The sequence below is a fragment of the Syngnathus typhle genome, linkage group LG2 (assembly GCF_033458585.1).
Source record: "Syngnathus typhle isolate RoL2023-S1 ecotype Sweden linkage group LG2, RoL_Styp_1.0, whole genome shotgun sequence".
In the NCBI taxonomy this organism is placed as follows: domain Eukaryota; kingdom Metazoa; phylum Chordata; class Actinopteri; order Syngnathiformes; family Syngnathidae; genus Syngnathus; species Syngnathus typhle.
Window position 1 is genome coordinate 7857892 of NC_083739.1, and position 22474 is coordinate 7880365.

Genomic DNA, 22474 nt, shown 5'->3' on the forward strand with positions numbered 1-22474 from the left:
GGGTTTCTACTTAGTCTTCGTGCAAAAAATGAAAAGAATGTTGAATCGCAATGGATGTGAATGACCACATTGAAAAATATCACCCACCTCTTAATTTCCTGCACCGATTGATCACTCACAATACATTGGTTGAGCACCACTGCATTTTTCACTGCTACTTTTCTATTTAAGCTTCCAAAGCTGCCATGAGCTTTTCTCAGCGAAAGCATACTTCTGATATCTCCATGGCTAGCTCGAGAAGTTCTGCTGAGTCCTGGCAGGAGTTGCAGATATCCCAGTCCAGTCCCAGGTTGCAGGTCCAGCACTCCCATCCCTGATGGTCCCTCTCACTGGACTCTGTGACATGATTCCCTGAAGGAAAGTAATGGCTGACGGCCCTGCTGAATGTGTCCAGCAGCAGGTTTGTGAACTCATTGAAGCGACAATACAGACAAGCCAGCAAAAGTCCTGCACAGTCCTCTGAGGGTGGAAAAGAGAAACATCAGACTTTGGTTTCAACTGTGAATAGTGTTGCTGGTTATTGCAACATGTACACTACCGTTAGTGACAGGCCGATGTGAGTCATCATAGGAAAACACACTACTGCTGCTGCTCTTCAAACTGTCCGACCCTGTTTCCAAGATTCCAGATTCATTCCATCCGATGTGTGCTTCCCGCTCAGAGGAACTGGGGGGATTCTCAACTACACAATAAGTATTCATGGTTCTCGGTTAAATTATAAACACATTTAGTCTGTTAAATTATAAACAAGATGATGTAAACCTACCATCACTCTCAGTAGTTGCTTTTTCCCCAAGCTCCGTAAAATTCGGCTCAGAAGCAGTTGAGGGAGAAGTTGCCATCTCCTGCAGAGCAAAATAAATGTTACTTTGTAACGATTAAAGTTTGGCAAAATTTCTTTGCATGAAGCAACAATAACACTGTTCTACAGTTAATGTTATTCACAGATGATTTTATGTGAATGTAGTTTTGGCATATTTAGAAAAATGTCTTCACTTTTTCCCATTTCCCTATAATAATCTTGAGCAATACAGGTTTTACCATGCATTGTAATTTATAACTTTGACGTTTCAGAATTTTTATTAATCAAAAATATTATTATTAACTATTATTATTATTATTATTATTATTATTATTATTATTATTATTATTATTATTATTATTAAAACATGCTAAAGAAAAAACGAGGGCAGATTTGGAATCAGCTTTGCCCCCCAAATTTATTTTAATTAATTTCAAAATGTAAAACTGAAAACATCAATACCAGTGTAATGCTCATGTTTACTTATCATTTCAATGATTTCAAGAATAAATTTCATATATCGAAGAGAATTAAAATATCACATTACCTGTCTTTGTCGCTAATTACTCCAGTAGAGTGTGGATTCGGACCTCTGTGTGGTTGATCTGAGCATCCATCCATTGTGTCCCACTTCCACTGGTCTTTAACCATTGTTATTCGCCAATCGGGAGCCACCTAACCGTGTGATGTCATAGAATAATCGGTTCTTCAAATATTCAACAGCGCTCTCTGGCCCCATGTTGCACATCAAATTTGATGTTTCAAAACCCACCACGCCCGGGGAAAGACAACCAATCAGAGACACAAAGAATGTGTCAATCATTAGGCATGCATTCAAAGCCACACTCACAGCCTGCACATCACGCAGCCTTGTTGACCTGTTTTCTTTGCTGAAACTATGACAGAGAGGGGATCATCCAGAAGTAGTAATATTTCTTCTATAGTATTTAATAACTCTATAGGGAATAATCCATTGTGGCATTTGGAATGCTAATGCTATTCACTGAATAGTATTCAGCTTGTGCTGCAATTCTGATGAAGTTGAATATTCATTCTGTGACGATTTATAATAATAACAATTCATTAAATTTGTATAGCGCTTTTCAAAACCCCAAAGACGCTTACAGGGAACAAGGCAAAGACATACATGAGGGGAGGGGGACGGGGAAGAGACAATTTATCACGACTTTTGTAATCTCAAGACTCTTACAGCTATGTTTTGTCCAGAGATTTGGGGGGTAGAGAGTCGACATTCAAATCTTGTTCGCAATTGGAATAAACTCCCCCATTTAATTGGATACAAGAGAAACGCCCAATGGGAGCAATTTCACAAAACAAACTACACAGCTTTGACAGTTATCATGATGAATTTATTCTTCATAGAGTTGGTCTACAGTAAAAGGTAAATCTATAGCATCTACTCATACATGCTCAATTTGAGAAAATTCAGCAATGTTTGTGGTGGGGGTGAAAAATACCAACACGTATAAAGACATTCTGTTTTTTTAATCACCTGATGATATTGTTACAAATATATGCGATCACGGAGGCAGTGAACATATCAAGAATCATCTCTACAAATGCATATATAATATGACTAAAATAAAAATCAACTATTGTTTTTTCTGTTTATTTTTTTAATTGTGAAGTGCTCCCTATCCGTGTTCCCTTTCCTTTGGCTTCTCTGCTCCTCATGCTCGTGTTTAAAAAATATCAACCATGAAAAGACCGTTTTCACATGTGTGATCTCACTTGACTGTACAGAATTAAAAACTGGATTAAAAGAACCCCCCAAAATACTGATAAATAATAAAAGAACAACAAGAGTGTTTGGTTATGTCGATGAAGCAGTTGCTTTGGGACTCTTTTGGAATACGTGGTTTTGAAATCTTGGACCGCGTGGTCAGAGAGAGGGCACGCGGTCCAGACGAAGCCGCTCCGGGCTGCCGTTGTTGTCGTCGCGGTTCGTCTCCGGGCTGTGGCCGTGCTCATCTGTGCTCTCGGGAGATTCGTAAGGGTAATTTTCACAGATTTCCCCATCTTCTTGCTCCTCTTTGATACTGGTTCAATGAACAAAAGTGGCGTATTAAACGCATTTCATCAGCAATCATTCAGTACTGAGCGTGGGGGGGCATACAAAGCTTGCGGTGGCGATTGCGTGGCGCTGCCGTCGCTTTGGTAGCCGGACCCGTTGGCAAGGGCGCCGTTCATCTGCTCCTGGAGGACGTGGGGCAGGGAATGCAATGGGATGCTGCCCATCACACCCGAGTTGTAGAAGGCGTTGCAGTCTAAACTTCCAACCTGAGAAAGTCACAATTATCGTTTCGTGTGACGTCATCCACAAGGTACGACTTTTTCGCACACCACAGGCCTACCTGGGAAGCAGACCCAGCTAAGCTCTGTCGGTTTTTTAAGAGGGAGCTGTAATTGCAAAGAAAAGAAATAAAGCAAGTCAGGGCTCGGCGGGAAATGACTAAGTCTCAGACGCCAAACCTCCCAAAAACATTTGTGCGGAACGTTGGGTCTGAGATGGTGTGGCGTCAACAAGGCATTAGCCAACTCACCCATTACCGGCTGCCTTCTGGGGCCTTCGTCTGTGGAACTCGATCTCGTCCACCGTCCACACGGCTCCCTTCACGTTCTCCAGGCGTACAAAGCACTTATGGAGGCTCAGGTTGTGTCTGACAGCATTCTGGACATTTCCAGAAAATAATACATTACGATACGCAGACGATTGACACCGACTGGCGGCCGTACCTTCCACGTGGCCGCGTTGCGTCGGAAATAGGCAAAGTTTCTTGTGAACCAGTTGTAGATTTCATTTAAAGTCAACTGATTGCGCGGTGACTCGTATATTGCCTGAGGAAGATGAAGGAAATATTCCAAAAGTAAAGAGAACAATTGCAAATTCTTGCAAACACACCATTTTGCGTTTTCATCAAACATAGCCTTCACCTGTCGTATGAGCGACGCGTATGTAAATGGCGGTCTAACTTCTGTGCTCAGGTAGAACTCCTTATTATCAACGATATCTGTTCAAAAACAACAATCTTACTCTCAAATTGCAAATGAATATGCAAATTCAAAATGCTCTTTTTTTTCCCCGTCGTGGTCAGGTGCCTGTGGATGTTTGGCATTCACCTTGGCTGACAGAGCGGCTGTACCGTCTGCGTACAGGGGTTCCGTTGAAGCCACCGCTGGGAGTGAGGACCGAGGGGGATTCGGACAGGGGCGTCAGTGGCGTGGAAGGCGCCGTGGCGCTCTGGGACAAGCTCATATGGGGACCTTTGGGCGGCGTTGCCTGGGAGAAGGACACGTTAGGCACAAGGTTTGCCTGCAAAGGAAAAACAAATTAAGAGAAAAAACAAAACATTGGAATGATATCCCTTGAACCATGCAATCTACCATCAAAGCGTTAATCGGCAAACTTACGGGCTGAGCGGCAACTTTGGGCTCCGACGACTTCAGGTGAGCCATCATTGCTTGAAGTCGCTCTTTGTCTTTCTTTAGCTATGTTCAAAGCACATGAAATAGAGAGGTGCTAAGTTCACTGTCTGTGATGTGACAAGAACACACTGGCTTATTATCTGGCACGGATGGAGGTGTAAGCTTGTCAAAAAAGGCCATTTCTAGTTCCAGACGTGGTGTGAAACCAACATGGCACCATAGCTGGCAGACATTTTATATAAAGTCAGTGTGTAGATAACGCTACAAAGTTGACTTTCTTTGATGAAACAAACTACTTGAAACAAACCTGTAGTTCCAGCTGCTGAACCACTTGCATCTGCACGCGGCACTGTGCGGTGCTTTTGTCGTCAAGCGTGTGCTCACTGTTCAAATGCCTGCGGGGGGAAAAACACATTCAAGAGCAGATTTAAGAACAGCAAACATCGCGGCTGGAAATGAATGTGTTAAATGTGCCAGCGGTAGAAAATGCATAAATTATTCTTTTTTTTTTTTTTAAGATCCTGTTTTTTTTGTCTGGACTTGTCATGCACGCACTGGTTGTATAACTGTGATACACTAGCCAAAGTGTTTCAAAACTAAATTTGAGACTGAATAAAACATTTCAGGAAGTTTTGCTGATAGTCTAAACTAACTTGCCTATAAATACACACGGGTAGGATTTCTCTTTTTCTCAATTTGCCAGTATTGTTTTTGAGCCTTGTCCGCCCGGGCACGACTATCTCCAGGCGTCTGATTTGAGGCACAGGTTTGCAGTGCCACTTGGGTACCATTTTGTGGCTACTGTTCAATGTGTTCTAAGTGTAGCAAAACACGCAAATAATCCTTTTAATCAATATAGGATTCCTTCAAACACCTTCGGGGATCAGTCTCGGATCAATATCGGAAAGAGCACGCCTTAAAAAAAAATCAGATGGGATGGAAAGCCAAAAAAAGTCACTCATCAAAACATCTCACAAACAGTACCTGGACAGAAATAAATAGGCACCACCAAAGGGTCCAATCAGTGTTGCAGCAACAAGCCACTACTCACTTGAGAAATGCCAGAAAGTCTCCAAAGACTGTCTCACAGCCGGGCCATTTACACATGCCGTTCCCGTAGAGAGCGTGGCTACTGGGCACGTTTTCATCGAGCGAGGCGCTGGAACAAGTCAGAAAATACCACCGGTGTCTCTGGATGCGCAAGTAAACGAAAGTACTGGCCCACAATACTGCAGAACAGGATGTATGAAAGTTTTCACAGGAAAGCACCTTTCCTTCCTTTTCAGGAGAGCGGGGTGTCCGTTGGTCGCAGACTGGTGATTGGACGACTCTCTGGAGTCTCCGCCTGTGGATAACGTGCCATTTTCACAGCCTAGAAAACCCAACGGCGTGTTAGAGTCCGTCCATCTGCCTGTCCGAGCTTCACCTCTTGGATTGCCGACGTACCGGTAAGACTGGTGGGGAGCACGGAGAGCAGGCCTTGCCTCTGCAGGTTGAGCAGATGCTGCTGCTGCGCCTGAAGAAGTTGCTGCTGGATGGCAATCTGCTGTGCCGTAAGCTAGGACACAAAGGGAGTGATTTACGAATGGGCACAAACAACAACAAAACGGTTCAAATCTCTACAAATACTGCAAGCCCAAAGACAACAAAAAGTCAGTTAGCGGTTGACGAGCGGTGACAGCATTAATGGGAAGGGATGTTGGACTTACTGTTACAAGCTAATGCGATTATTTCACTTTAGTTCTACAGTACTCCCAAAGGATCGACTAATGTGGTCAGAAAGACTCCCTTTATTGTCTGCATACCTCTTGTGGAAGACAAGCACATTTAGAAAGAAAAAAAACATTTCCTGCATGCACACACCCACACCTGCTCTCAGCCAAGTGCCTCTTCATTCTGCTAATTTCATGTTGACGGATTTATGAGAAGATTCTTTTTCCCAAGTATGTTTATCACACTGGGCATCGGAATTTATATTCACAGATGTGCATCTGTGTGGAGGTAAGAGGTGCAAATATGTCCACTTACCTCCTGGCTAACAATCCCTGCATTCTTCTGTTGGAGCAGCTGCATATTTAGCTGCTCTTGCTGATTCTTGAAGACCTCTTGAATTTGTTGCTGCACATAAAACAAGAATCAGACCAAACTGACGGGTTGTACCCCTTTCCAGACGCAGTACCTGGTGCAGCATGAGGGCCGTCTGCTGCTGGAAGAGGGCTTGGATCTGCTGAGGGCTGAGAACCTGCTGCTGCGCCGCTTGCTGTTGTTGCTGCTGCGGCTGCTGCTGCGGCGGAGCCTCAGCTGGTGGGGTCATCATGGATGACGATGTTGGAACCTGTGACAACCAGGACATTGAGGATGAATCAACAGCCCAGCCAAGGCTTAATTCCTGACATCATCAAAGATCTAATTATAAGGGTTGCGTGTGAAACAATGGGCAAAATTTCAAGCAAGAGCATGCAAACAGATGTGGGAGCTTATCAACTAACAGAGGCTCAACCAAAAATCGTATCTGCCGAACAAGCCAACTTTGCTGCACAGTTGTGCAGTCCTAGAGCATGCAAAAAAATGCACGTCCAATGTGATTGATCAAAACCTGAGGAAAAAACTGAGATGATGTATTTTGTGTCTGCAAATAGGCAAGGGCTGATAAAACGACAGGTCCACTGTTTTTGGAGAAGTGGTAATTAATTGTTGTGTAATATCCACTAACTTGTCACAAATACAAGGCTGAGAATCAACAGAATTTGGTTGTCCAAAATTTTGAATGCCATATCACACAGAATAGGCATATGCAGTACATCCAGGGGCCACTGTATGCATCGAGTGCTCCATCCATCCTTTCATACATTACGACCGGCAACACAAGAGAGGAAATGGACCTTTTCACTACTGGCCAGTGGGTGTTTTTGTGAACTTTTAAACAGACTCACACACAAAGCACAAAGGGAAAAACTGGGTGTGGTGTCACTGACAGTGATGAAAACACTGGCAGAGAGAAAAACAAGATGAAACGCTCGAGTAAACATATTACGAATGCACTTGATAAGAATGCCCTTGTTGGTTGGGTGGTGACGCGTCACACGTGTTTGAACACGCTTTACAAACATGAAACAGAACCACAAATCAAACGCATACTAGGACACATTATTAAAGTTATTATTAAGAAGTCAATTGACCTTAAAACGGAGCTTCAAAAAGAAATGTTGGCTGTCGTATCTACTAAAAATCTCATTTTAGTGGTTCAACCTGCAATATCTTATTACAACGAATGTCAGCGCTAAGAATGCTATTGTTACAATCGTTGTCGACTAATTACAAAATGCTTCTTTTCTACAGAGAACCTTTTCAATGAAAGAGCAACTGATAAACAACGAAAACAATGAACAATGAGAGGGAAAATAGAAAACTCAAAAGTGCGCTGTGTCACTGGCGTTGGCAGTCTTTCCTGTAAATCAGTATGCAAACACATTGTGACTCACCTTCAGTAAATCACAAATGAGAACCGTTTGTTCTAAATTGTCTATGTGACATGAATTAAGCAACAAATTGTGACTTATGTTTTAAAAGGCCTGCTGTTGTCCCCTTTTCCATTGTCACAATGGTAAAAACAAATGAGCTGTCTGAAGACATTAGAAGGTCGTACTGTAATTTGCAAGCACAAGACCTCCAATTTGTATGTGAAGCCATCTCCAAAGACCTATGTATTCCTGTGTTTCAAAACGAAGGCTATGAAAGCCAAACTGGAAGCATTTGTGGAGGCAAGCATATAAAAAGGAAAAGCTACATTTTGTCAAGGAGTACCTGGACAAAACACAATCCTTCTGGAAAAATATTTTCTGGGCGGACGAAACAAAAATAGAGCTGTTTGGCAATGGACACCAACGGTTTGTTTACAACCGGTGCAATGAAGCTTTAAAAGAATGTATGCAAACGTGGATGCGCCAATACAGATGAGCAGGGACTGCATGTTCATCCATCCTGAACTCGCTCCCCCTTTCAGCGTAGCGTCCTGTACTTTGCGCCATGCTTACTGTCTGCTGTATGCACACTGGCTCAGTTTTGCTCCTCTTATTTATTGGGTTATTTGTTTATTATTTATTCATCACTCATATTATTTATTTATTATTTATTATTCATTGTTTGTGCCTTCTTGTTTTTATTATATGTCGTCTACTTGTATGTCTATCGTGTACTATGTCTTGTCACCGTGGGATAGAGGAAACGGAATTTCGGTTTCTTTGTGTGTCTTGACATATGAAGGGATTGACAATAAAGCAGACTTTGACTTCGACTTGACTTCAGCATCCCACATGGTCTTTCTCTGACAACAAATGCACATTAACAGCAGGCATTTCTTGCTTCTGCATTTGTTTGTACAAACGCCAATTGTATAAATTAAACATCGGCCGTGTTCAATAGCAGAGTTTTCATACCATTTCGTGTCCTTGACAGACCAGGGACTTTCACATCCGTCAATAGTTCATTTTGACATTTTAGGACTATCCTTATTTTCTCTCACTCTCGGTACTCAAAATTTTATATACCCCTAGGACTTTGTGTAAAATTACAAAATGTTGAAGGATATGTTTACGATCACTTGGGTTGGTAAAGTGGAATGTATTGTTTTCAAAGTTGCAGGCCACTTAAAAATGGGCCGGGGGTCTGACACACATGTATAAGTGTGACGCATGCCATACCATCAAAGAAACTTGTAACGTGAAACACCGTAACGTAACGTTTGTGCGTGATCATTTTCCCAACTCACCTTCGAGTGCAGAAAGTTCCGTCAATCCGTTTCAGATCAAAACGTACCAAACAACAGCAGATGACCGCGGGGGAATTAGACTGCCATCAAAACAACAACAACAACAACAACCAGTGCCACATAAACAACATCCTCTACGGTGCTTGCAGCAATCTACCAACCCCCACTCCGCTCCCTGTCGAGCGCCTCACTGCTCTGGCAATGTTTGTAGTAAACATAAACAAAGTCATCAAAATTGCAAAGAGACTAAATAATGAATAAAAAGCAGGCAGAGCCTGTTTACGAAAAACAGAATGCAGGATTCATATTTTAATTAAGGTCTGAACCACAAACAAACATCTCTCAGAGGCAGAGTCTGTTTAGAGTCGGGTAAACAAACTGACGGAGAATTTCACTGGGGCTGTGGGCTAACAATAACAGTCGACGGCCTCCTTGTTTGGCCTTTCTTATGGGATTCAATGCAGTCAAGGTGGCCACAAAAGCCATGAAAAAAAAAAAAACAGGTCTACCCCACAGACAGACAGGCAGAGCTGGTTGGCCCCTCTGTTTTTCTGTGGACACCATCAACACAACAACAGCCTTTGCCTAATCCCTGTTACCATGGCAGCCAGCAAGTCCAAACATCTTGTGTTGTTGTTATTGTTGAGAGTCATACCAGTGAGCAGTCCAGTGTAAACACAGATCTGTTCCTGCAAGACTGGTCTTGCGAACTCCGAGATGACTGACAGCCAAACGCACACATGGATGCGAAAAAAAAGCACTAAAATCTAATACTAACACGTATCCTGCAAAGCACAAGCAACTGCAAAAACACCCACAATATTATATTGCACGATCACAGACACGTGACTTTCCCTAGCAGACGCACAACCGGGCACAAAAAGTAGTTGATTGAAACCGTTTAACAGGCAAAAACTGTGTGTGGGGGGCTCAGGACAAGAGCTAAAAGAAAATCCCCCTCTCAACTCCCTCCCTTTCAAAATCCCTGCACCCCTCTCAGTGCTAACTTTCAACAATAATATAAAGACACAGTGAGGGGTTCAAGGCTACATTGCACTCACAAAACAAAAACCTCACATCTATCTATCTATCTATCTATCTATCTATCTATCTATCTATCTATCTATCTATCTATCTATCTATCTATCTATCTATCTATCTATCTATCTATCTATCTATCTATCTATCTATCTATCTATCTATCTATCTATCTATCTATCTATCTACAGAGTATCTATCCATCCATCCGTCCGTCCACCAGCCCGCCCGCCCATCAATCCATCCCTCTATCAATCTATCTGCCGTAATTCACACACTAATGTCACACGGTGCTCTTCAATGTGTGCATTGAGCAAAAGTGCTCCCAAAATGCGAGCAATGCTCCAATACTGGGGTGATATAACCAAAATGAGAGACTGAACAATCAGGTTTTGTGTAAGAAAGGGAAACCAACAGGAATAAACTGACCCTGGGTGACTCTGGGGGAGGAGTATGGCCGCTCCTTAGTCGACTGTCATTCTCAGCATTTTTCCCGTTCTGTGTTCTAACAGCTGGAATGGCGTGGCTAGTTGGTTCTGACCCAGACTCGTGCATCTGGACTTCACTGACCTGAGAAAAACAAACAAATGGTGTCAATGGGAACAGCTGGATGAAAACTGTGGCACAATGGTAGACAGAAAATACAAATCTCAATGGTGAGGTTATTTAAAAGTCAAGTCAAGGAGCATGATAAATTCCAACTACCGTTTATACCCACAGTAGGAACATCTTGGTGGCATAATGAACATGAGGGGATTGGCTCCATGGTTTTTAAATGATGTATTTTAAGTAAGCTACCAGTTACAAAGTAGCCATAGCAAAAATTAAGATCACTTAAAGGGGAAGTCAAACCCCAAATTTCGATTGTAATAATGTGTTCTGTACAGCTCAACTGGTCGAAACACCGTCTTCTGATTGGTGTTTTGTTTGTGGAATGTCAGTTAAGCGTTTTTCCGTTTTTATACATCTCAGGGGATGGCCATTTTGTCATTTGTTGTCGATTGAAAATGACATCACAGGTATCAAGTCACAACCAATCAAAGCTCAGCTCCAGAAAACTGGTGAGCCTGAGGATATAAATGGGAGAATTTTGCTGTTTAACTCATATTCCACAAACGCAATATTAATCAGAATGCCGTGTTGAGACTAGTTGGGGCAGTTACAACAGATTGTTAGTTGACTTGTTATAGAGCGTTTGGTTCTTCATGACCCCAAGCCACGGACAATGCTTCATATTGGCACTTGGCCTTTCAAACTATATTAGCATCTCAGCAAAGCATTGACAGATTCTGGAGCAAGCAAGCTAGGCAAAAAAGCGCATACAGAGGCGACAAGTGTAATAAGGATATGTTGTCTAAAGGCGTTACACGGCACTTAAAGATGGGCTTAGCGTAAATAAAAATTGTTTTCCATTTCAGAAATAAACATACGCTTGGAGATTTGTCCGAACGTGGTTTCCCCAACTATTTACGCCATTATGTGTCGGAAACTGAACAACACCGTTAAAAGCCTTGAGAGACACCCAAACACATCCAGCAAGGCAACAACTACTCTCCAAAAAGTTACCAAAGCAAACTCAATGGTAAAACACTATGCTTTTATTCACTATTATCTGAAATTCGGTTAGCAATCAACCCGGCTGCAACGTAAACGAAACAAACAAGCTACGTACGGTACACATTGCAAACAGTCTCCTCTGAAACTGTGAGAGGAACATGCTTGGTCTATTTGTTGAATAACTGAGTGCTGCCATGACTACTGTAAACACAGGGGCCCTGGGTCTGTGTTTATGTGCAAACATATCTTCCTTCTGGAACAATTTACCATTAACCAGGTGGTGCGATAAACGGCCGTGTCAGGTAGTACAATGCACAAGAAGGCTTTTATGTGTACAGCTTGGGAGTGCTTGAGTCAAAAGCTAAGCGGCATAAACAAAAGTAAATAAAGTAAGCAAACAGATAATGTGAACAGATGGAAAAGCTAAGATGAAACGGGCGGCATTGCCTCAAGGAGAACGTCATTAGGTTCAAAGCTCGCAAACTTGTAAGTCAACGGTTAAATATACAACAGTCATTTAGGCTCACGATTAAATTAACATCAAATTATTCGGATTGTTGGGACTGATGTCCATGTTTCAGATGAAATTTTATTTGGTCACTTGAGAACACACACACACACACACACACACAAAAAAAGAGTACTTCCTGCATGAAAAGTGTCAGCGAAGTATTATGTAATGAATGAGAGGGACATTGTAAAGATGGCAAAAAAAAGTGAAGTGATTCTGCAAACGAAAGTCAATCCAAACCATATCTACCATTTGCAGGCAAAGTTTCTCTTGTGTTTACTCAAGATCACGGTTACTACAAAAGACAAAAAGCTGAGTTTCGAAAACGTGAGTCCACTTTCTTGGAAGAACCGAGAATGACTATTTAACGATTGTGCATTCAAGAAAATAAGACATTATGAGCAAAACATTTGATTATAAAAACAGGAGTATGGCAAAAGTGTTTTTAAGAAGATACAACTAATAATAATGTGTGAGGTTTTGTGGTGTTACAGTTTGACTTCAACTTTCTCATGCAACCAAGGTGATCGTAATGCATTGTGTCAATGTGTTTGTCCCTTTCATTTTGGATGGGCGGTCGATACAATCGTTCTAATCAGTCTTGTTGTTTGTGAGTTCTCCAATCTGTTTTAGAGGAGAGTACCGGTAGTAGCATATTTACAAAGATGGGTTTACTTCACTTTAAGGATGGGTCGTGTCACCCAATATTCGACATTCAAACACTATCAATCTGAATAAGATTGAGCAGATGTCAAATAGGTGTTGCACAATATTAAGAAATGTGCTATATGCTCGGCACAAAAAAATGAATGAACTCGACATCCGCCGAAAGCAGCCATTGCTGTATGATATACCCCGACATTAAGCTAGTGGAACGAGGAACTGCGAGTAAGCATATTCGATGGGCGCATGTTATTCATAGGCTAAATTTCCTCTTCTCTCCTCCGGAGAATATGAACGTGTTTTCAAACCCAACCTAGGGCTTCGTAGCGATGCACAACAAAAGCTAGCCGCTAACCGAAATGAATCATCTCTCTCGTTTTGCCAACGTCGATATGGCAATACATATGGCATCCAGATTAATATTCGTTTATCTACGTGCGACTCCGTCCACTTTTACTCACCAGCTTGCGTACGCGTAGATAAAGTTGGACTCGGTGCGGTGTCGGGAGAATGAACCTCGGAGTGGCTTCGTTGGCGGCGGGGCTAGCCACAAGTTGCTAACAGAGGGCGTGGCTTCGATAAAAGTAAACAATGGTGACGTCATGTCCACACGCGGGACCGTCCGTTTCGGAACGAAAAGATCGCACGGATCACTGTGTAGATTTGTATACATTTGAATCGTCGTAAAGTTATACTTAGATAAACAACTGGTTCACAAAAGTTAAGCGACGAATGCATTCTCCGAGTTTCAAACAGTAATGAATTGGTTAATCAACTTTGTTTGAACCTGTCAGCAAGGGATTCATTCAGCAATGTGTTCTCAGTTTATTAAAAAAACAAAATAGGACCCTAGTGAGGATATTCAGTCCAGAAAATGGATGGATATCTAATTGCAAAATTATTTAACGTGCCTCAAAAATAATTGGCAATACTCAGACTTTCAGAATGCCTTTGAACGACTCCTAAATAGCCACAAGATGGCGACATTTTCCCTCTCTCCACGTTCAATGTAGTGTGTCAGCAGTCATCAATTTCTGTTGGCGAACCCACAAACGAATTTACGTAAATTCATTGACAATTTTTAGCAGGTTTATTTTAAACAAAGTCAAACAAACACACGCAAAACATATTGTTTGCTGGCAAACACAAGGCACTGTCCAAGATCAACAGTTACAAAGGTCAGAAGTCTTGAAGTGAAAGGTCGACTGCAGACGTGCAGGCGGGTTTTCCATGAACACGCTCTTTTAATTGAATTACTTCAGTGAAAACATAAGGGTAAGAAAATTTTAACCTAGCCTGGCAAAGTCTGTCATTAGTTTGGGGCTTAAAGAAAATTAAATAAACATATATCAACTGCCTTTAGTCTAGGGCTGTTATTCTAAACCAGGTCACCATGCGCGCAGTAAAATAGTGAAAGGCAGAACAATGAGATGTCTTTTACATCAGCTGGGAGAAGCTACAAAGCTACAATAAACTTGACCTGGATACAGTGTCTTAATGTGCTGCTGCTTGGGTCACATGACATAAATGGCAAATGCATTACTATCTTACCAATAGTAAGATGGAGAGTGGATGTCGGTAAGTCATTTGTTTGACTGCTTAGCAGTGGTACGCTACACTATACTATGATAGTCTCCATGTACCATACAGTGTAAATATGAATCCATTCAGTGTGTGTGTGTAACAGCGCAAGCCACTGTTTCTAGTCAGTCATTGAACCGCATTCAGTGTGCTTCAATTTCTCAATTATGACAAGCAGCTCTTCTGAGAGGTAAAGGACCCAACGTATTGGTCTCAAACGCAAAAAGGCTATTTGGAGTTGCTACAAACACAATTAAGTCATGGCTTCCGACATCAGTTTTGTGTTCAATTAACCAGCAACATTTCACACACAGTAAGATAAATTGAGACAAGAGCATCATTATTTCAATATTTTTGTTTGGTGGTGTGCCGTGAAATGTTTATGTAAAATAGGTGCATTGGCTCATTAAAGTTTGCAAAAGTGTGCTTTAGGGAACTTAATTTTGGCCGTTATGTACAAAGAGTAAAAAGACGTGTCATTCTAAAGATGAACTCAGTTAAAGACCATGTGTTTGTGTTCCGGGAACTGAAAAGAATACTATAATAGATCAAAATGACACATCTGTACATAACCTGTTATATTTTGTGTGCACAAGTTAGTAAGAATAAAAAACAAGCAAAACTGTTTCAAATACAGTAGAAGAATGACTAGTTCCGAAAAACAAAAGGAATTTCCTTGCCATAATATAACGGCTACATTTTGAGTCGAGTATGTTGAGATTAAACGTGAGCTCTTTCAAAATGTGCCTACATATTATGGTGCGAGCTGTGCTTTAAAGTGCAAAACGTGCTAACATCATGCTCGACCTCCTTCAAAAGCATGATGATCCTTATGAGCTGTAACAAAGCAAACATGAGTATTACTTAACATTTATGAGCTTCACAATCAATGAAACAATTGCAGAAACGCACAATGTGATGAAATACTCACGTTTGTAAAACACTGCTTTAAATGGCGTTTCCGGAAGGAGCTCATGGATCCTCCCGACAATTTTAGAATCATCAGCGCAGGATGCGTTTCCATTCCACACCTGAACAACATCTTCTCTGTCTCTTACACTGACGCTGACACCGACCACTTCATCTTCTGTGGGCAAAATGAGCCGCGGGTTAAATATTGACGATAGATCAGTGGTTCTTAACCTTGTTGGAGGTACCGAACCCCACCAGTTTCATATGCGCATTCACCGAACCCCTCTTAAGTGAAAAATAAAATACGATTTTCTTCAAATTCAACCCATAAATATGTTTTTTTACTGGTCACCTTGTTCAAAGGACAAACACAATGCATGAACTCACAACAAATTACATACATACCTGCAAATCAGTGTGACTTCTGCTGTTGTTTTTGCGAGACCGGTTCCGATATGCGTCATCACGAATTTACAAGATAAGTCATGTGTGTCTGGACCTCCGTGGCGGAGGCTCTGCCGAACCCCTGAGACCGACTCATCGAACCCCTAGGGTTCGATCGAACCCAGGTTAAGAACCACTACTATAGATCATATGTCGTTCAAGCGAGTTATTGAAACGATATCTTACTGTACCTGCGGCACAATAATCACTGAACTGCTCCCCGATGGTGGCCAGTAGCAATTCCTTCCACACAGCAGACTGTGAAGATAAAGACTTTATTAAATAGCTCATAAAGATTGTGAAAATCAGAGCTATTTCATTTCATCACATCACTCACTGTGCACTCTTTTGGTATTTTCAACCTCCAAACACCTCCTTTCGCATTACTTTCTTCCTCCCTGGTTGAAAACAATAACAAAATAGATAAGATTTTGTCGATGAGTAGATAGAGTATTTATCTTTCAAATAACTCACCAGAGTGGTTTTCTTTCACCTCTCATCAGATGATAGCTGCACCTCAGTGGCAAGATGGCCACATTGGGTATGTTGTTATAAACTCTCCAAAAGTTCTACAGGAGGCAAATGTTTTATTTGCATTTTTCTGGGAGATTGGGTAGATAGTTCCAGATTTTAATAGTTCCTTTAACTATATGGAAATTCCAGCCAGAGGGTTTTATTGTCATTTAACTACCACTGCTATTGTTAGGAATTCACAAATGGAGTAAGTTCTAAAATACTAAGTTCTAGTCTTGTTCTGGCAGAATTATGTTACAGACACTGTGTATGATGGGGCAAGATTATAAAAGACTGGAAATCTTGCCTGGACTGTCTCAACGGTGTAGATTTTCTTCAGGTTGGACTCACATTCAGCTGCTGTAGCACCTGGAAGAGATCTGACAAAGGAGATACTTATTTAGAAAAAAACACACATTAATTCGGCATGTTCCAAATAAAATTTCTGCCCAGTATGTGTCACGTTCCTGTGTCCTGCCAATCAAACAGAAAGCATGGAGGTGGGAATCACATGACGAATCAGCAAGTAAACAACTCTGACCTCATTAGAACACAGCAACCTTGGATGACGCTTGTGTAATTCATTCAACATGAAATTTGATCTGAAATGACACGTGGATGTCTAAGTGGGGCCTAGTCGGAGGACTAGCTACATGAGTGTTTATTGGCAACCCAGCCCTTGCTGAGTTTTGTACCATTAAAACTTGCAAAACTAACAAGTGAGAAGTTAATTTGAGTTTGTGTGAAATTACTTTCAGTATGAGTGATCATTTTTTTTTAAATTATGGGATACTCACAAGGTGTCATATAAATGAAGGTTAAAAAGGAAAATAGGTCAGAAAAGCTAGAAACTTTTGATCGACGTGACTTTTATTTGAATAGAATTTAGTCGAACGTGCCCAGCAACGACTGTTAGTGTTGATATCAATTTTTCAATACTTGCTACATACTGCATCCAATTTCTTTGTTCTCTTGAGATATAACAGCTGAATAATAACGTTATTGTTTCAAATGGAAAGCTGTGACGTACCTATCAAGCCAGAAGGTCCAGGCAGAATGTAAAGGCAGAATGTCACTTTCTCCATCGTAGCTTCCCAAATCGGTGTCTTGTTCTCGGATGTGAATACTGGGCTCCAGGAGAGCCAGCGGGCTGGATGGAGAATTCAAATGTAACGCGGCAGCCACCGGTAGTGCCATTGTTGTTGTTATTTTCCGCAGAACTCCGATGACACTGTCAAAAAACTGGCAGTCGTCTTTTGGCGCTGTTTCCACCGCAGCTTCTGAGTTACATATGCAGTGTTTCCTCGGTGAAAGTAAACCTGATGATCAGCTGATGACTCAGCCGCACCGCACAACAACAACTAAAAAAAGACGCTTCCTCTTTGGACATGCAAGTGGGGACAAAGCGGTACAGAAAATGGATGGGTGAATGGGTGCTTTCGACGTCTGACGTCCACAGAAAATCATACGTAGGATTCGATGTTGTCACAGTTCAGTTTGATAGTAATTGAACGTCCGTTTCATAATACAGACATTTTCCGTAAAGATATGACGTCACCACAGTCATGCGCAGTCTTCACCCGGACCAGCTTTGTTATGTTGTTGCTTGCTATTGCTAACTAGCAAATACAGTATTTCCTTCGGTTACCGGAGGCAGCGATGGACACCGAGGCGTTGTTGGAAGCGTTTCAAGGCAAAAATTACACTGAATAAAAAATAATAATAATTGCGCATTCGTGAGAGTTTTTGATATGTATATCGGTTCCACTCGAGGCAACCATCGAGCGGAACCGCTAATCGTTGGTAACTACGTGATCAACTTAGCTTACAACCTAGCAAGTTTAGTTTGCAAGCTGTGCAATTTCCATAACTCATTCATTGATTGGACAATCGTTATCAATTAGTTATGCAAATGCTAGCTAATAAACGGTGCTACTAAATTGCAACTTTCAAGAGAACCGCAATATAATGCAATTGTCATAATATATGATTTTACGCTGTGGTGTTAACACTACTTGTACGTACGTACTTGTGTTCTTTTTGCTCAGTCTGCGAGTCATCTTGACTTGTAACACCGAAACACTTCAAGTGGCTTAAAAAACAACAACAATATAATTAATTGTCTCATGTTATGTTTATGTAATTATTATGTAATTATGTGTTTTACTTTTGGTCAGAAACATTAAAAAGTTATCAATGTCATCATTTACAGATTTTGAGAATAAAGTGAAAAGGGATACAAGTCCAGTATTGGAGCAATTCCTGTGTCATGTTGCCAAGACAGGGGAAGCAATGTGAGTTCCACAAATTTGCACTCAATTACACAACCTACATTTTTTTGTCATTTTTTTGTGATAATTGTTTTGACTTCTTCTGACCAAATTTCTGATTTCTCCTAGGATTCCGTGGTCACAATTCAAATCCTACTTCATGTTTAAATTGGAGAACATCATAGATGATTTTCACTCATCGACACCTGAACAGAGAGGCACGCACAATCCCAATGTAGAACATGTTCCTTTCGAGGAGATGAAGAAGAGGATATTAAAAATAGTTGACAGCTATAATGGGTTAGTGTATAAAATGCTATCATATTCTCCCTCTTCCACAGTTTCCCATGATTTAACAGATATAAAACTTTTTTTTCTGTCAAACAGTAGGCACTACATTTCTATCTTTACCGCTTAACTGAAAAAACATTCCATTTCTTTATTAATCGCTTTGCATTAAAATTAACCACAGCGATTGCCGGAAGTCTGTTTTGGTGAAACAAGACAGTCAAAACACATAATTTATCATTATTTCAGAGATTTGTTTACAGTATTATTTTTTATGTCAAATAATTGTTATGATAAAAGTTATGTTTCGCTCTCACCTTATCAAAGTGATTGTTGAATTGATGTACAATGTCCTAACTGTGGCTAAGGGATGTATTGTTACAACAGGGCACCGACATTAGTGATTACTGTAGAACTGGAAGCAATTAAGCTGACAAGAAAAGAATCCATTTTTAATAAGATCATTAAAACCCGCGGCAGGCTGAGACACAAGTCCAGTGTGTTTAAGTTGGTATGTCTTTGTCAGCTTTGGCAACATTTCAAGTTCAGTGTTGATGCTGGCGGTTTCCCGTGAGTCCTTCTAAACATATCTCTTGGTAACTTTCCCAGAATCCCATTCACCATTCAGCGTCTGTGTGAGCTGCTCACTGACCCAAAGCGACATTATACAGGAACAGATAAGTTTCTCAGGGGTATAGAAAAGGTTGTCAGTTTTCAATATTAATAATGAGTGATGTTAGAAATGTATTAAATATTCATATTCCTCCTGTCTGTACTTACAGAATGTAATGGTGGTCAGCTGTGTGCACCCTACATCGGAGTAAGTCCCAAAAGTGTCATGCTTCACATTTTTGCTACACATTAATTTAGTTCCTTTCTGTTTTTCAACAGGAAAAATGGGACGTTGAGTTCAAACAGAATGAATGGAGTGATGTTTTCTGGCACCTCTTTGCTACACTCTGACAGGTGGGAGCCACTCTTGCCACACTGGGTTACTTTTAGGGGTGAATCCTTTTGGTTCTCCATGTGTAAGAAATCGGCATGGCATTATTTTGCAGTCGAAATGTTAACGGACCAGGCATGCCAAAAGGGCTGAATAGGCCGAAGCTGTCATCGTCGACTTCACTTTCCACCAATGGCCTCTCTGAGTGTGCAATCAGCAAGGAGCGAGAGCCCAATGCGGAGCCTTGCGTCAGGTAGAAGCCTTTTTTGGATGGTGGCCCAATGAGCCAAGTTGGGGCCCGATACATATTTCTTAATACCTTCAAGCTCAACTTGATCAACCATATTTTAACAACTAAACTATTTTAAATGACTTTTTTTGCAGAATTTACAAAGTCTCGATTAACATTTCATACTTTTTTTATTTTTTTTTATTGTATTTTGTTTATTTACTTTGCTTGTCACATACCTAGATTGCATTCGGTATTTTCTGAAATTACTTGACATCCGGTCTTGTAGTTTTAGTGGTTACGGCATATTTAACATTGTCTGATACTGTTAAATTTCATTCATGGCTATGATTCTACTCACCTCACTAAGATCAAGGGATTTCGATCGCACAGCTTACTGTTGATATGAACGCTTCAATGAAGAAATGAATCATACATTAATTAACGTACATTTTTGTTTATACAGCACTGACCTTTCACTCGTGGGAGGCAAAATCACACTGAGCCGGACAAAAAGTAAACACACTGATGAGGAGGAAGTGGAAGAAGGGGGTTCTGATGCTGACAAGCACAACAACAAGAGGCTAAGGGTCAGCGAGAATCTGGAAGACGACGACATAACAAGAGAAAACAAGGAATCCTCATGTAGAGAAATGGAGAGATCCTCAGCAAAGGGTGACTTCTTAGAAGACTCTAGCGATCGACAATTCCAAAGCGAACCATCTTGTCGAACACAATCCAATATAGATGATCCAGGTAGGTGTGCATGAACTCTGCCCACACTGAGTCATTCAAAGGTTTTCTGATGGACTTGTACTGTCCAAGGAAATGTTCAAATTTTGATGTCAGCTAGAAAAACTGTTTGCGACTATTCATACTTTGCGAATGTCTGGCGAACGTCTTTTTTACAACCTTGATCGAACCCGGACAAAAAAACAACAACATTCACTTTGCTGTTCAGTGAGATTCGGGCATAACACTTAACTCGTCGCACGCGAACAGTTTTGGTAAAATATTTCATCATCCAAACCTCCCACTGACTTACGCTAATGATGAATATGATGACTCAGGATGACTGATTGGTCCACTGTGATGTGTTTGATCATTTCGTTGGTCAGATGTGACGAGACTACTGCAAAGCTATTGGCGGCATGAAACGTATTAGTAAAAATCCATGAATCAACCGTACCGAAGGATCCAAAGCGTGGGAGAAAAATTAGCCGGCGTCTTAGAAATAACGGTAGTTATTTGTTGTGAGCATAGATTGCAAAGTAATTTACCTCAACTAAAAAGTAGTGGAGATCAATTTTACCGTCAAAATGTTTTACAACAGTTTTTCACCTCGTTTTTCTCCTCAGAGCCCAGAAGCCCACCGACACAAGCATGTGAAAAGAGGGAACTTGAGGAGAAGGCCCACTCTGACATCACTAGTCATCAATCGAAGGGACAACTGAAGGAGAATACGCTGATTGAGCACAACACTGGGGACAGCAGCGGCAGTGACGGAGGAGACTGCCTGCCCAGTGTCAAAGCGGTCCTCGCCTCTCCTGGTAATTCACCCAACCTGACAACAGGGGGCGGTGCAGACAACTCAAACTGCGCAAATTGAAATCAAGCCTGGGGATAGGAAAGGCAAGTGAATAAACGAGCCAGTTGACCTAACTGACTCTTGACACTCTGACAACACAGCAAGGGTATGCTGCATCACTGTGGAATTGTAGGCTGCAGGGTCAGGAGTGATAAGGATCTGGATGGTTCCTTTTGCAAGGAACTTATGTTTACTTCAATATGAGCTGGTTGGTCAAATATCAACTAGTCTGAAGGACTAAAAAGGACATCATGGAGATTTTCCCACTGTTGACTCGCTTTTTTCTACACCCCTATCCCCCATGCCATGTTAGACCATTTCATGTCCACAACATATGAGCTGAGTTCAATACCTTCATCATTGGCATGTATGTATTTCCAAAAGGTACTTTGGTAGCTTGAGTTGTTTTAGCCTAAGAATAGTTTTGATACAAAGAATGTCCCTCTCCAGATGAATCTGGCTCCCCTTAACATCCTTTTCTATGAGAAAATGTTAGAGAAAATAGAGAGAATATTTCATCTTATTTTATTTTATTTTTTTAACATTAACATTGCACTTACTAGCTCCTTGATGGTTAGTGACAATTAAGTTAAGACATTTATGCATAACATTGTCTTAAGAGTCCTTAACAATTCTTCCCTCTAATACCATAGTCGTAGCCATGCCTCGTTTTTTTTAATAACTTGAGATTTTTACAGTACTGTACATGCCTGTAAATCAGTTTTATGCACTTGTCATGTGTGCTCATGGGCACAAAGGAAAATAAATGCTTCTTTCATTGTATTTATACAAAGCAATAGATCTTGTCTTGGAAATAATGTGGTGGGTTTGGTTCCTATGCTGTGTATGCGGAACAATTTTACTTTTCAGCAAGGAAGGTAAATACGTCTATATAGATGTGATAATAACATTTGGGTCAT

The 22474-nt window shown here is 41.1% G+C and overlaps 5 protein-coding genes across 10 annotated transcripts in view; 2 read left to right on the forward strand and 3 right to left on the reverse strand.

The window, feature by feature from the left end:
- oard1 (O-acyl-ADP-ribose deacylase 1) overlaps positions 1–22474 on the forward strand; it is a 65752-nt gene that overhangs the window by 38570 nt on the left and 4708 nt on the right. The gene's annotated exons all lie outside the window — the stretch shown is intronic.
- mdfic2 (MyoD family inhibitor domain containing 2) lies at positions 9–1549 on the reverse strand. Its single transcript, XM_061270352.1, has 4 exons — positions 1350–1549; positions 767–845; positions 539–682; positions 9–459 (listed from the first exon to the last, which is right to left on the reverse strand). The coding sequence occupies exons 2-4, from the start codon at positions 840–842 to the stop codon at positions 197–199; spliced, it is 483 nt and encodes a 160-aa protein (XP_061126336.1). The 5' UTR covers positions 843–845; positions 1350–1549; the 3' UTR covers positions 9–196.
- LOC133169281 (forkhead box protein P1-B-like) lies at positions 2151–13391 on the reverse strand. 2 transcript variants are annotated; one of them, XM_061301357.1, is made up of 16 exons: positions 13248–13391; positions 10485–10625; positions 6429–6584; positions 6278–6367; positions 5696–5807; positions 5519–5621; positions 5301–5408; positions 4557–4644; positions 4235–4312; positions 3944–4103; positions 3758–3834; positions 3560–3661; positions 3367–3494; positions 3178–3223; positions 2940–3103; positions 2151–2862 (listed from the first exon to the last, which is right to left on the reverse strand). In XM_061301357.1, the coding sequence occupies exons 2-16, from the start codon at positions 10608–10610 to the stop codon at positions 2706–2708; spliced, it is 1695 nt and encodes a 564-aa protein (XP_061157341.1). In that variant the 5' UTR covers positions 10611–10625; positions 13248–13391; the 3' UTR covers positions 2151–2705. The 2 variants fall into 2 exon arrangements, with proteins under 2 accessions (XP_061157341.1, XP_061157334.1); XM_061301350.1 differs by having other exon boundaries at positions 3944–4136.
- Positions 13858–17433, reverse strand: LOC133169309 (eukaryotic translation initiation factor 4E type 3-like). Its single transcript, XM_061301413.1, has 7 exons — positions 17267–17433; positions 16544–16616; positions 16198–16292; positions 16061–16121; positions 15915–15981; positions 15299–15454; positions 13858–15204 (listed from the first exon to the last, which is right to left on the reverse strand). The coding sequence occupies exons 1-7, from the start codon at positions 17431–17433 to the stop codon at positions 15164–15166; spliced, it is 660 nt and encodes a 219-aa protein (XP_061157397.1). The 3' UTR covers positions 13858–15163.
- Positions 17514–22351, forward strand: LOC133169294 (serine/threonine-protein phosphatase 4 regulatory subunit 2-B-like). 4 transcript variants are annotated; one of them, XM_061301399.1, is made up of 9 exons: positions 17514–17644; positions 18449–18530; positions 18636–18806; positions 19404–19497; positions 19577–19614; positions 19686–19760; positions 19853–19990; positions 20433–20722; positions 21325–22351. In XM_061301399.1, coding segments are annotated over exons 2-9 (1059 nt in total). In that variant the 5' UTR covers positions 17514–17644; positions 18449–18528; the 3' UTR covers positions 21576–22351. The 4 variants fall into 4 exon arrangements, with proteins under 4 accessions (XP_061157383.1, XP_061157373.1, XP_061157363.1 ...); XM_061301389.1 differs by having other exon boundaries at positions 17580–17705; XM_061301379.1 differs by lacking the exon at positions 17514–17644 and adding an exon at positions 17744–17929.